The sequence below is a fragment of the Punica granatum genome, chromosome 1 (assembly GCF_007655135.1).
Source record: "Punica granatum isolate Tunisia-2019 chromosome 1, ASM765513v2, whole genome shotgun sequence".
NCBI classification, from domain to species: Eukaryota; Viridiplantae; Streptophyta; class Magnoliopsida; order Myrtales; family Lythraceae; genus Punica; species Punica granatum.
This window is the reverse complement of record NC_045127.1, coordinates 14352421-14366939: the sequence shown is the minus strand read 5'-3', so window position 1 is coordinate 14366939 and position 14519 is coordinate 14352421. Positions and strand designations below refer to the sequence as shown.

Below are 14519 nucleotides of genomic sequence, written 5' to 3'. Positions count from 1 at the left end.
AATTTGTAGTTATCGAAGTGAAAGAAGTGGTGTTTAACAGCTAATAAAGGCCAGTCCACTATAAGAATCACACTTCTAACTTCTTAATTATCAGGCGGTGGCGTGTAACCGAAAAAAATAATTGTTGTTTATATCAAAGGTAAAATCCTACATTTAGCCTATAAAAATAAAAAAAATGCATTTAGAATTTTTTTTTTTAAAACTACATTTATTTAGAAGCAATGGAGTAGTTTCGAAATTCGTCGAGGTTCTTTTTTTTTATTGAATATTCAATATTTAATTTTCAAGTTTCTTGGTGCCATTTGAGAAAAATGCCATTTTACGGCCAAATGTGGTTTGGAGTTTGGACTGATTTGAGAAAAAAATATAATGATTTTAAAATCAAGATTCAAACATTTGATTCTATTTGAGAAAATCTGCAAATGTGGGTGATTATGTGGTCAGTTTACTCGTATTTTCAGTCCATAGGCATGGGCTTCCTGTCCCGGATAAGTCATTAACAGGGATCAGAACTACCTTAGCGCCGTTACCAAACACTCCGCATCCCGGCCATTCCTCTATGGTGCAAAATTAGGGTTTAAGGAACTCCAGGAATTCAATATTTGCGGGGTTTTAGGACTCTCCTTGGATCCATCAATTGAATCTCGCAACCATGTGGCGCGGAGCTAGATGGAGCTCGAAATCGATCGCCCGGCGCCTCTGCACCGCGACACGGCGCCGTGTCGAGGATGAGGGTGACTGGGTCTACTCGTCGGAGTGGTGGGGGACGGATTTCGACGGCCACACCGTCCTCCGTTCGACCTCCGATAAGGGAAATGGAGTCGTTTCCGTCGTCTCGTATCCTTCTTCTCGACCCGTTAGTCTCTCTCTCCCACTCTCTCTTGAGCTGCTTTCATGATCGTTATGAGCTGAATCGACATTTTGAGGCCTATCACTTAATAAGAAACAGTAGAGTGGCTTCAAGCTTCAATATTTATGTGCTATGAGTCTTCTGGATATGCGTCGAGGCTTATTTAAGAATTTTGAGGTCATGATCTTCACGGCAGTTCCTTGTACAAAATTAACATACAGTGTACTCTCGTTAAGTTTGGCTCAATTCAGAATATAGTTTTTTGGCTCTCAGTCAAATTCAAAAACTTTTCGAGAAGTTCGTAGCTTCAGGTTCTGGCTTCTTTCTTTTTGTGTAGGTTTCTACCTTAGGTTTATCATGTACCTGAGAATTGTTAAGAAGGATGTTAATTTATAATATTAACCGTTAACCCTCATAGATGCTTGCATAAATTCATCATTTTCCGCAATTGCTGGGCCCTTACCCCGCATAAAAATTTCTGATTGTTATTGGATGGTGAGCTGTTCCTTTGCTTTTTGTTTCACTTTGTCTCATGGTTATTCTTTCTTGTTTGCTCTAACACTGAGAGTTTTTGAGATTTTTGAAGTGGGTTTAGATTGCATCTGCTAACAAAGATGGTGTAGTGATTGTTGCAGAATCGAGTTAACTGGTCTGGAATGGAAAATTGGCTTCAGCAAAGATATGCAGAGTTACAACCTGGAAATAGCAATGAGGAACGTTTTAGGGTACTAGGATACCAGTGGCGTGTGCTCCGATTTAATGATAATACTCGTCAAAGCACTGTTAAGATAATGGCCGCCTATCGAGAGTCAGATCCTCGTTCTGTGTGCTTTATGCAGCAAGCCCATTGTTTGGCTGTCCCATGTAAATTTCTGTTACTTTTGCCTCTCAACTAACCGAATCTACTGGTATCTGCTGTCTCCTATTTGTTTGATTCTGTTTATCAATTTGAACAAAATAAGGGCATCGGGTTCCTGAAAAAGTCTCTGGGGTGGCTGAGGAGTGGAGGTGTTCAAGGAATATAGAAATAGGATTAAAGGCATTTTCTTACCTAATTATATACGGTAGGGAATGGTTCCCTGAACTTTTTTTTATCCCTAATTAGTCGGGAAACTTGATATTAACCAACACAAAATTGAAATGATCCAAGGTACTGTCTAGCCTGGAAAGTAAGATGGATAAGTTGAAAATGGGCTGCTCCTAGGAGATTTGTTCTTTTTCTTTTGTTTACTCAGTGATATCTCCTTAAAGTTGCTTGGGTAGAACCTTACTGTACAAGATACTAGACCTTTTCAAATGTATGATATCAAGATGTTATAAAAGAGTCAGCTTTACTGTCAAAGGGATGGGGTGGCTGTTGGTGAAATGGATGTCATTACAAGTGTCAATGGGCTATAAATAAAGCAGAGCAGATGTAAAATTGGATTATTCAAAGGATAACTGAATTAATTTTATTTCTTTTGTCTGTAATCTGTGGGAGCAGTTACTCTGGATATAGAATTTGAGTTATGCATTTCACTATTGAAGGCTTGTGTCCGGCTTGCCCAGGGGGGTCTGCAAATCTAAATGAACATTTTTTGAGTTCTAATTATTAAATTCAGTGTGCGAGGATGAGGTATATGTTCTCTTTGTTTCCAGCTACCATTTACCTAGTCTTCCTTAGTTAATCGTATTAATATTTTGAGAAAATAAGCTGAAAAATAGAGAAGGATCCTACAATTCTGTTGACATAATTTTTTTTATCTTATTAGGATCTTCAATCTAAGAGTGATTATGACCATAAAAGGCGGCTAAATGAAAGATTGTACATAAAAATCAACCTTGCTTATGGCAGTAATCTCTTGTATTTCCTATCTTTGACACCTGAGTTTTCTTTTGGATTTGGGACATAGATCTACACCTATCAGTTTGTTTAGTATGACAAATTGTCAGCAGTGCCATCTAATTCGTTGTTTCCACTCCATTCAATATCTTTTATATGCATCATCAACCGTTCTTATTAAATCTTTGTTTTATGCAGACCTCAAAAGCATGGTATCGGTCGGGCTGGCAACAATAGCAGCTTCTGATTATGATCTCACCGGTGCTGTGCTTGGGAAGAAATCCATGAATATCTTATGCATTGGGCATGGTGGAGGTAGCTTGCCATTGTTCTTGGCCAATAAAATTCAAGGTTCTCATCCACCTTCAGTTTTCCCACCACCACCCCAAAACCACCCCCCCCCCCCCCCCCCCCGAAAAAAAAAAAACCAACGCCCACCTTCCTTTTTACCTACCAATGGTGTAATCTTTATTGGCCTTTTTCTTCAGGGGCCAAGGTTCACATTGTTGAAATCGACAGCATAGTCATCTCAGCCTCTATTCAAGCAATGGGGTTTCCCGCTTTCTCCCTCATGAGTCCTTCAGGAGGTCGTGCTATTTCAAAACCTGATGACCTCGATCAAGTCCTATGGAAAGGTCTCCATGAGAGGCTCTTCCTCTTCGAATCTGATGCTGAGAATTTCATCCTCAACAACTCCACAGAAGAATTGTATGATATGGTGTTCATCGATGCCTATGATGGGGATGACATCTTCCCCCACAAGCTGTGGAACCCTCAATCCCCTTTCCTCCAATTGCTTAGCAATCGGATCCACCCAAGGCACGGGACAGTAGTGGTGAATCTCCATTCAGACTCAGACATTCGGGATCATGATGGGTCGATCCCATCAGTCCTTCAGCAGCTTCTCCCTATGGGCAAGTATTTATCTAGCGTTTGCAGGGCATACAAGGATGTCTTGGCTCTGTCCTGTGGTTCAGCATTTTTAGTTTCGGTTCCTTGGGTCTGCAATTCATCCCTCGTGGTGAGTAGAGGTCTTACTGATCGTAGGGGCTTGCTGGGTAAAAGGGATAGTGCTGTGGAACATCTTGTATCCAAGTCTTTTGAGGTTGAACATCTCTTGGACTTGCCATTTTCGTGCTTGGAGTATATAAAGAGGAATTTCATGTTTGTCGATTAAATCTCAATGAGTTTTATATTTCTGCGTTTCTAAAAATTCTCCGAAAGTTGAAGGTTGCCTTCATTTCAGATCATTGAATTCCAAAACAATGTTCTATTCTGCATCTTATATTCCATTATTCATCGTATTGCGTTGAAGCTCTTATCGCTGTGGATATCATCCAATTTAGGACAAGTAAGGTCCAAACTTTCGACCTGGGCAAAAATTACAAATCGATTGTACCTCTTGATGTCATCGAGTGCGTCATATACTGTAAATGGTGAGATAAATTACGCCCAAGTATACTGGATGTTCATCCTGAACAGTTTTACAGCCGCACAGACCTGACATATACATGTAAAGAAGGCAGTATTCCATAACATTCTTATCTACTCTCTCTATCTCAAGTGGCCCCATTTAAACTATTGTCAATATCTATACGACCCCCTTATTCTGTATTTATCTACTACAACGCGATCCCGGCTACCCTCTGAGTCAGTACCGCATCTTGATACCACCTAATTGTGGCACCTTCACTCCTGCCTGATCACTATGGTTGAGTACGTATGTAGTATTCAGCTGGAGACATACTTAGCCTCGCAAAATTGTACGGTTTCTTCTCGTTCGGAAGTGTTGGATGGAAAGATGGTTAGATCCATGACTGGATGGAGTAGCTGCATTTGAAGGAATTCACCCCACTTATGTGAGCAAAGATGTCTGAAGAGTCCATTGTGTCGTCATCTTCCTTCACCCCTACCTGTTAATGTAGAACAAAACCAAAGCAACAAATGAGTGATTGGATTGATGTAATGGTGAGAGGAGGTTTGTTCTTAATATATCACGTATTTCTGCAGACGAGTATTGTTTTTTAGAATCGAAAATTCTATAATGCCTCCTGTAACCGTCAGATCAACTTTTTGTGATGTGAGTCCTACAAAAGAAAAGATAATCTAAGCTACAAATGGGCCCCTCTAAGGCACCGAACAAGCAAATGAAAGCCAAGTTGTGCTTACTTCATCATCATCATCCTCTTCATGACTGCTAGAGTTGGGTCTTTGGGTGTCCCCGAAGTCGTCGTTCTTCGCAAATCTGCCCCTCACCCTTGGTCTACTATCAGCAAGTGTCTTGCGGCATGCATACTGTCCACATATAAGCAAACAATAGAACTGTTTTAACTTGTTTATACAAATACGGCAAGCGCACGGGAGCTTAACTATCATTACAAGAAAGTTTGGCTGAGGAGACGCTTCATAAGAGATGCACCAAAGTGCATCCGAATATAACAACAGATGAATCTATCTTCATTCTTCAGCGACGCATGATTAATGGCGGCTCTGAAGGACAACGCAAAAGCGACGCAACGGAGTGGTGTCGCTGAAGTTGCCCTCTCTAAATTCTTAGATCATTATATCGAGGCACATTGTGATAATTACCTTGATTTTCTTGCTGAAATTCCTCTCGTTCCTCTTCTTCAAGTAACGGTGAATCTTCTCCTTCCTCTCTTCAACTGAGAGCTTGCCAACTTTGAAGGTCGGGTCCTCGAAGGCTGACATCTCAGGAGGCAGAGGCGTGGTCGGAGTACTTGCATTCCCATTGAGAAGCTTTTGGCTCTCGATGCTAAGTGCCTTCCAAATATAACAAACAAATAATGCAAATTTAGCAAACTAATTTCATTATGCATATCTATCTAAGTAAAAGAAGAATATGCAGTTTCTGTATATGTTACCTGAATATCTCCGGGATTAAATATCTGCGGCTTCGAATCTGGATAGTAAAAGCCACCTCCATCTCCCCGGTAATCCAGCTTCTGAGGCTGCAGAATATTCCCAGGGAAAATCCCAGAAGTATCGGCACAGAATGCAACGTTCATGTTCCCTCCAGGTCCGGGCATGAAGGTCGGATTGGTTGGGGGAAGAAAAGTACTGCAAGGAGCCGAAGATATGCATTCCTCGACGATTGATGGCAATGGGGGGACCATCAGAGGCCCCATCAGATCTGAATTAGGATAAGGAGGGAGACCATTTGCAACAACACTGGTTAATGGCATCTGCGATTGTGGTGAAGAAAAGTCATCGAATTGGTCCTGTTGAGTGTTTGTGAATTGAGCAGGGGAGACGTAGAATGGAGAAGAGGTTGAGAAATCAATCGAGGCAGATATATCATCAATCTCTTCTTGTGCATCGAATATCGCAGGGAGGTTCCCGTTGTTAGTACTATTGTTGATGTTGTTGCTGCAGCTGCTATCATTACTGCTTTTGGGGATGTCTTCGTCTTTCTGTAACAAATTAGGATCGGTCATCCGGTTGGAGCTTTTGTCGTATAAGCAGTTGCTATGTGGAAACGAGCTAACATCGGAATTCTGTATGTTTTCTGGGAATAACTCAGAGTTATAATACTCAAGCAGTTGAACACTAAGAGGGGACGAAATTTCTTCCTGCAATAAGTAGAGTCCACCGTAAGGAAACTTAGCTAAATTTTCTTTTGGACGAAAGAAAAGGAAAATTGATCATGATTGTATGCACATATTCTCGGTTCTCTATTGCCACAATTAATCGGTCACGGGACAACTTATAGATCATCAAAAGTTTTCATAAAAACATACCTCAGAAGAAAACTAATCTATGATTTTCTAATCATCAAGATTAGGTTCCTCAAGTACCTTAACAAAAGAACGACCATATCATAGTTACATGTCGTCTAACCTATAGAATATGAACATGTACACCTGCTATGATTTTGTACAATACGGAGATAGAACTATCGAGTTTAGACTCAAGTGTGAATCCAGTCGAGGATATTGGAGGACTTTCTAGGGGCGTGCGCTATACTATGACTGTGTTCTTTCGAAGTCCTCTCAAATGCTCAAATAATGAGGGGAGGAATCCAATTTGTATTAACGCTAAAAGAGGCTGAGGAAGGTCACACTTATTTTTAAAGGCCAGCTAATCTTCCTAGGGGAATGAACTTTTAGGTTGAAAACGACAGTCCCCTTAGATAAAAAGTTCATATGTCTTTTTCGATCATGATATAGAAGTTGTGCGGCTCCTCATTTTATTTGGCAGGCCCTGTCAAGCTACATGTCGCCTAGAATATGTGTGTAAGCTCATCATGAAGAATATAACCACCTTTAAGAAGCGTAGGAAAGCCGATAAAATGCTTTTGAAAGTCCTATAGTTCGTCGTCGAGAATATGAGACATTGACACTACATCATTGCAGAACATCCACATATGATAAAGATGAACCTTGGAATACAAGATGAAAGATAAGTTACACAACTGAAAAGAAATTACCATTAATTATGGTAAGAGAGGTTGCGTGCATAATTTGTTCAAGGATTTCAAACAAAACTCAATAGAGAACAGAATATCTAATATAAAGTGTCATAGATAAAACAAACAAGAAAAGGAGGATGAGGAACGAAAATTCTCGATGCATTTGCATGAAGGCAGAAAAAAAGAAAAAAGAAAAGGGACTCGTAATTAAACTCCAAACAAAAGTGAGCGACATCGTTCTTATTGGTCCGAAAAAGTTTGACCGACATTCAAACAAGTACCAAAAGATGGTATAAGGAAAAGACATGCAGGCCAAGAGCGTTAGCTAGATAACCGAAAAAAAGAAGAAGCGGTAGGGTTCCGATAATGTTTTACGTACAATTGCGAGCTCCTCTTCCCGACGAGTCGTGACATCCTCCACCATCTTTTATCTCTTTTGGCCTCAAAAGCTCCTATAAGCTTTAGTCCTTCGTAGCAAAACAAAAGATATCACTCAGAGGTCCCTTTTTTTCTTCACCTCTTTGGCTCCAGCTAGTGAAAGAGATAAAATCTTCAATGGAGTTATGCAAAAAGCTTCAACATATCATCAAATTCTTGCAAAAAAGTAAAAGAAGGCTGTAGATCGAGGAAGAGAGAACAATGAGATGGTTTGCTTTTGGTTGAGAGATGGAGCTATGAAGGAGGAGGATACGAGGTGTCGAAGCTAGCTCTTTCGTGCTATATATAGAAAAACATCTGTGTGTACGAGTTGTCAACCCGGCACTTATGTTTCGTCAACCCGAAAGTCAAGGCTCACCACGCACCTCTTATATTAATTAATTTCTACTGAATTTTTTTAAAAAAAAATTGTAACAGAAAAAGATTGAAAAAATAAATAAATAACTTCATCGTAACTTCTTCATCCCCTTATTTTGCATGGGACTGACGTGGCACTCCGTGCTGACTCAGCTAAAAATTAGTTTGACCGGGTCTTAGTTTACCAATTTCTCCTAATAATCCCACTTTCCAATTCCATGTACTTTATGGCAATATATATTCCAAGTACCTTATGCATGCACGCTATCATTAGATAATGAAATTACTGGGGACCTGTTATACTTTTAAATAATATGTCGTTCATACCAACAAAATTTAAAAATAAAATCAGCAAAGAAACTTTTACCATTTTCGGTTTATGATAAAAAAAAATAAATTTGGCAAAAAAAAATTGTGAAGTATTGACAATTTAAAATATAGTTGCAAATTGTATTATTTATAGCCAAAAGTAATTCGAAGTTGACGATCATAACATATATGGATAGAACTTATAAAGGGGTCTCAATTAATTCTTTTTGCCTCTATAATGTATATATACATAAATATATATTTGATATACATTATTAGTTCTAGAAAATAAAAAATTAATTTTGCAAATAAAAATTAAAAATAATTAAATAAAAAAAAGAAGCAATAAATAGGCCGGGGTGGCTAGGGCCAACCCCGGCCACCGCCGCTTCTACCGAGATTACTGATAGTCCCTCAAGTCCTTATTAATCTAACCGAAGGAGAAGAAATACGAGGGCAATGAGGGCCAACCATCGGCACCCCATTGCCCCTAGTGGGGGTCGTCAGCACCCTTTAAGGGCCTCGACAACCTTACCAAGAGTAGTGATTGGTGGCGGTGGGTCCAGCTTCCTGTTCCCTCTCAGCTTGATATTCAATTTTTCTCTTAAATTCTTGGAATTAAGTTTATTATTTGAATTTTTAAAAAATAAAAAAGCAAATAGAATTAATTGGACGAAAAATATTCAAAAATATATGCCTAAATTTTTAATGAATATTTTTAATATTTATGATTTTTAATTAATTTTCCCATATCTTATTTGATAATATAATTAACTAGGCCAAACTTCTCTGCCTTATTGCAAGCCAAAACGGGTCATTCGATTAATAATTAATTGAAAATTTAACTTAATTTTATGATATTTGATCTAATCCTAGAATATTAATTATTTATAAATTTTAAACGTTCAAAGAAAAGATCAAATTCTAAAGCATGATTGATTTGTCAATAATATATATATTGGAGATGTCTCGCATTAAGCCCATAAAACCTGAAGAATCGAAGATCCGATAAGTGGCGACTAGATTGGTCAAAAAGAGAAAGGGGCAATATATTTCTTATTTTCTAGGGATTTCGTTATATCTTTTCATATTTGAAGAGTGAAGTATTCCTAGGAATATTAGGGATATTCTTAGGATGTTTTTAGATTATTTAAAAGGAAAAATATATATTTCTCAAAGGGAAGAATATTCTAGAGTGATTTAGGATATATTTGAGAAATGAGAGATCTTGTATTTATATATAAAGAGTCAGTCTTGTACTCAAGGGTAAAACATATGAGGAACGTTGAGTGTTGAGTAAGATATTTCGGGAATTCTCTTGGGAATATTTTCTTTATAACTCTAGGATTTAAAAGTGAGAAAGGTGAGAGAACTAAGAGGTCGGAAAGACTCTTCTCGGTGAGGTTAGGTTTGGTAAGGGGGCTTGGGAAACATGAGCGATATCTCGGTAGTAATTTCCGATTTTTGGATCTACTGGATACTTTTGCTCTGTCCGTAAATGCTTCCCTCCATTTAAGGGCTTTATTATGTATATTTGGTGTCATTATTTTTCGATTTATCATTATTATAATCTCGTTTGGACGTCGTTGGAGCAACGATTGGTATTAGAGCATAGGTTTTTGAGCTATTAAAGATGTTGGGCGAGAGGTTCGAGGCAAAGAAATTTGATGGGACGAACGACTTCGAATTGTGATAGATAAAGATGAAGGCTTTTGCTAGTTTAGCATGGCCTAGAGGGAGTACTAGGAGGCAGACTATAAGAAGTCGGTCATGGCTAAGGTTCTTAACATGATCCAACTGAGCCTGTCAAACAAAGTCCTGTAGGAGGTATGTGATTTGGGCTTGGCACCGGAAGTTTGGAAAAAACTAGAATCGCTATATCTGCAGAAGTCTCTGACGGACAGGTTGTACTTGAAGCAGCGATTGTACAAGCTAAGATTGAGTCTGGGAACTTCTGTAGGTGATCCCGTGGACTTGTTCAATCAGATTGCTATGGATCTTGCTAACGTGGATGTCAAGATGGAAGATGAGGATCAAGCCTTGTTACTGCTATATTCTTTGTCAAAGTCCCATGAAAGCTTCGACGACACCATACTCTACGGGAGGACAAGCACCACCTTGGAAGACGTCAACGCGTTGTTGAACTCGAAGGAGTTGTAGAAGAAGGTGACCAGTAACTAGGGGAGCGATGGTGAGGGACTTATTGCAACGGGCAAATCGACTAAAAAGAAATCTCGTAGCAGGCGTTGGAAAAGGACTTGCTGGATTTGCGACGAGGAAGGCCATCTCAAGCGGGACTATCAAAGGCAAAAAAGTCAAGGCATCGACGAATATATGGATGACAAAGCGAAGGAGAATGAGGCATTTCCTCGGTTGCAGCGGATAGGAAGACAAGGTCTGTCACTACATAAGGTCGGTCTGGTACATCGTGGGTTCTCGATTTGAGTAGCTCTTACCATATTTATCATGATAGAGAGTTGGTTATCGCTTTTCAGTCAATAGAGGGTGGTAGATTCTCATGGCGGATAGTCAGACATGTAATATTATCGGGTCGGTTAGAGTTAAAATTGAGATGTATGATGGTAGTGAGATAATTTTATTAGATGTTAGGCATGTCCCAAGTATAAGGAAAAATTTGATATCGTTAGGAAGTCTTGATGCTTTTGGTTACAAGTATAGAGGCCAAGGTAGAGTTTTGGAGGTCTCGAAGGGAGCTCTCGTGGTGATGAAGGGGTGTTGTGGGATGGAATATATGTTCTGTAAGTTATAGCCAGTACTACTACAGAGTTCGAGAGGTTAACTCCGAAAGAAAAGTACTTGGGTGATCTCGGCCTTGACAAGATGGATGGGTGCAGGTTATTGCACTCGATCAGGAAGTCTTTGAAATTCCTTATTGATCGAGGTATTGCTTTTGATGAAGCTACTTTGGTGGAGTAATGTAGGAGCGGGAGCCGAGGACAGGTAGAGAAACCTATGAAGAAGGTGGAGTTCATGGTGGAAGACCCGGAGACTCTTGAGACTCAGCCTATGATGGTAGAGGATGTTCAGATGGGAAGGTCTAAGCGGAGGCAACATTCTCTATGGAATAGTTCGCGAACAGGAGACATGCAAATGGAGCATTTTAAACCGCGAGATTGCTTCGAGCTTACGGGATTGGTGGTCTCAGGCAATGCTGAAGTCGGGGATACGACTTGTAGATGAGTTAACTTTGGAGCATGCACAAAAGGAACGTTGAGCAAGCTCGACACCTCGGAGAAGTTCAAAGGTGGCTTAGACTTGAGTGGCACGCGTTCAAGGTGAGGTGGAGCCCGATAAGGGCTATGACAGAGCAGTCAGGTGGGTGGCTGATCATGTTTGGCTAAATGTGAGCCAAGGTGGAGATTTGTTGGAGATGTCTCACATTAAGCCCGAAAGACCGAAGAATCGAAGACCTGGTAAGCGGTGACAAGATCGGTCGAAAAGAGAAAAAAGACGATATATTTCCAATTTTCTGGGGATTTCATTGTATCTTTTGAATATTTGAAGAGTGAAATATCCCTAAGGAATATTAGAGATATTTCTAGGATATCTTTAGATAATTTAAAATGGGAAATATCTATATTTCAAATGGAAGAATATTCTATAGTGATTTAGGATATTTTTGAGATATGATGGATCTTGCATCTATAGGGACTGAGTCCTATACTTAGGGGTACCACGTTGCAAGGGATGATGAGTATTATGTGAGATCTTTCAAGAATTCTTCGGGGAATATTTCCTCTATAACTCTAGGGTTTTAGAGTGAAAAATGTGAGAGAATTGAGAGGTTGGGAAGACTATTCTCGGTGAGGTTTGAGTTGGTACAGGGAGCTTGGGAAACACGAGTGAGATCTCAGTTGTAATCTCCAGTTTTTCGATCTAGTGGATACTCCTACTCTATCTATGGATGTTTCCTTCCGTTTAAGGATTTTATCACGTACATTTGGTATCATTATTTTTTTATTTCTCATTATTCTAATCTCATTTGGATGTTTTGGAGCAACTATATAAATCATTTATAATTGAAACTTTCATATCTATTAAAAAATATGCACTTAAATTGTAATGAAGAATAAATATATAAGCAATGAAAGGTCATTTTATTAAATAAAATTAGATATTAACTTAATTGTATAATCATTACTCTTGAATTTCACCAGTCTTTTTGTATTTGAAACTTTGAGGATAGTTTCTTTATTTTTGAGAATACCATAACCATTTCTATATATTATAAATTTTTTATTATCTTTATGCTTAGCTAACTTACCATTTATCTTATGTCATACTTCATAAATAAAATAAAATAAAATAAAAATGTATTTCAATATAAGTAATAAATTTGCAGTGTCGATCTTCCGCCTGGCATTATTTAAATACCATACCTAATAGAGGTATGATCATTCATAATTTTATGGTTTTTTAGGATGTGAAATGAAATAGAAGCTTGAAGAGTTAATTTAGATAAATATTAATGATAAACATCATTTAAAAAATAAAAACAATATAGATGGTGGATGTAATGTTTGCATGTTAATATTATGAAAGCAATTTTATTTAGTGATTAAACAAAACTAACAAATATATTGTATCACGGGTTATATCGTCATTTATATTTAGTACATAATACTTGACTCATAGTTGCATCTATCCAAAATCTAATTCATTTTAATTTAATGTAAATATGTAAAATGGCATTTATCAAGAATCTTGTGTGTCGATATTGTAGAAATAATTTCGTTTTGTCATTAAGCAAAACTAACAAACATATTGTATTACGTGTTATATCATCATTTAAATTTAATAGATAAAACTTGATTTATGGTTATATTAAGCAAAAATTCCAGTTTGCAAAATGTTATGCATCAACAAAAGAAGTAATGAAGTACTCAGCAAAACAAAAGAAATAATGAAGTGATTAAATTATTTTTCATAAAAAAAATATGAAAAAAATATGAAGAGTGGTTGAGGAGGAAAGTTGAAGAAAGGGGAAAGATTAGGGTATATGAAAAAAAAAATTACGCTTGGGGAACCAAACCAGATGCCTACACTAATAGGCGGAGGCGTTGCTTTACCATTACACCAACTCTTTTTCCCTCCCTTTTAAACTATTAGATTAGACAGTGTTCACTTTCCTGTAAAACAATAACAAAAAGTGAAAAATTTAGCGACGTTGCACCTATTCACTTCGGGAACAGAGGGATCCGTTTTAATTGTTTAAGATAATTTGTTAAAATTCATGGGATATCTTAAATAATCAAAACGGGTCCCTAAAAAAAAATCAAAATGGGTGCCTATCAATATTATGCCGGTTGCGTCCACCAATTTGACTTTTTAATTTCCTACTAAAATATTTTTTTTATTTTCAAAATTTCCCCTCATCTTTTTGTATTTTAATTTATGATCCATTATAAGTTTTTTTTCCTTTTCCTTCTCACATTTCTCGGTTACTTTGTTCTTCACCTTCTATCTATATCCTTGAAAATTACTTTGAGAATAGCATGCTCTGTTTGGCTACCCAAAAGAAGCATATCGTATTTACTTTTTAAATAAATTAGTTAGTTCTGATAATTTTAATTTATCCTTTTTTACTATTAATGGAAGTCTTTGCCGACTAAGGAGCTCAAGATCACTGGTGAGGTGATGACTAAGGAGCACGGAAATGAGAGACTGGACAAGAGAAAGGAAACAAAGAAATTTTGATTTTATTTTTTCTCTTCCATATATAGGCTTAATCATATATGCAATTTTGAGGAGTTTTAAAGTAACTATACAAGTTTCTTATAGACCAAAATTTCAAAAGTAAATTATTTACGTAATATATCGCATCTATATGGTTTATGCTTTGAATTGAAATCAGTTGTACGAATAATTGCTTAAAATTCAGCATGTCATAATTTTTTCGGTTACAAGAGAGATCCATATACAATGAAATATAACTCCTAAAAAGCTAATAAAGAGACAAAGAAGTCTCTCAACGAATATCGTACTTGAAATTTCTTAGTCACCAGACGAAAGCGTGTGTCACTGCACTGCACTACTTCTATTTGATAATATATCACTGCAGTATCACTTTGAAAATTGAATTGAAGTTATCATTCCTAACACATTGCCAAAAATCCTTTCTGGCCCACGGCATTAATTGACGGAGGCAACTTACCTAGTGATAATCTTACCATGGCATCTATATCAATTTTCTAAATAACTTTGATCAAACGATATCTTAAATTAAAAGTTTTTTCAAAGTAAGCAGAAAAGATACGAAGCGAGCTGCCAACCGCCATCGACTCCGACCCCAA

The 14519-nt window shown here is 37.7% G+C and overlaps 2 protein-coding genes across 3 annotated transcripts; one reads left to right on the top strand and one right to left on the bottom strand.

Moving 5' to 3' along the window:
- The first annotated feature begins 447 nt into the window (after positions 1 to 447).
- LOC116193279 lies at positions 448 to 3867 on the top strand. 2 transcript variants are annotated; one of them, XM_031522096.1, is made up of 4 exons: positions 448 to 856; positions 1486 to 1714; positions 2871 to 3023; positions 3161 to 3867. In XM_031522096.1, exons 1-4 carry the CDS (start codon positions 653 to 655, stop codon positions 3847 to 3849), a joined length of 1275 nt encoding a protein of 424 aa, XP_031377956.1. In that variant the 5' UTR covers positions 448 to 652; the 3' UTR covers positions 3850 to 3867. The 2 variants fall into 2 exon arrangements, with proteins under 2 accessions (XP_031377956.1, XP_031377957.1); XM_031522097.1 differs by having other exon boundaries at positions 719 to 856; positions 1474 to 1714.
- Positions 3868 to 4097: 230 nt separating this feature from the next.
- LOC116193283 lies at positions 4098 to 7780 on the bottom strand. The gene is made up of 5 exons (XM_031522104.1): positions 7481 to 7780; positions 5555 to 6262; positions 5262 to 5453; positions 4842 to 4967; positions 4098 to 4585 (listed from the first exon to the last, which is right to left on the bottom strand). Exons 1-5 carry the CDS (start codon positions 7523 to 7525, stop codon positions 4478 to 4480), a joined length of 1179 nt encoding a protein of 392 aa, XP_031377964.1. The 5' UTR covers positions 7526 to 7780; the 3' UTR covers positions 4098 to 4477.
- Between the last annotated feature and the right edge of the window lie 6739 nt (positions 7781 to 14519).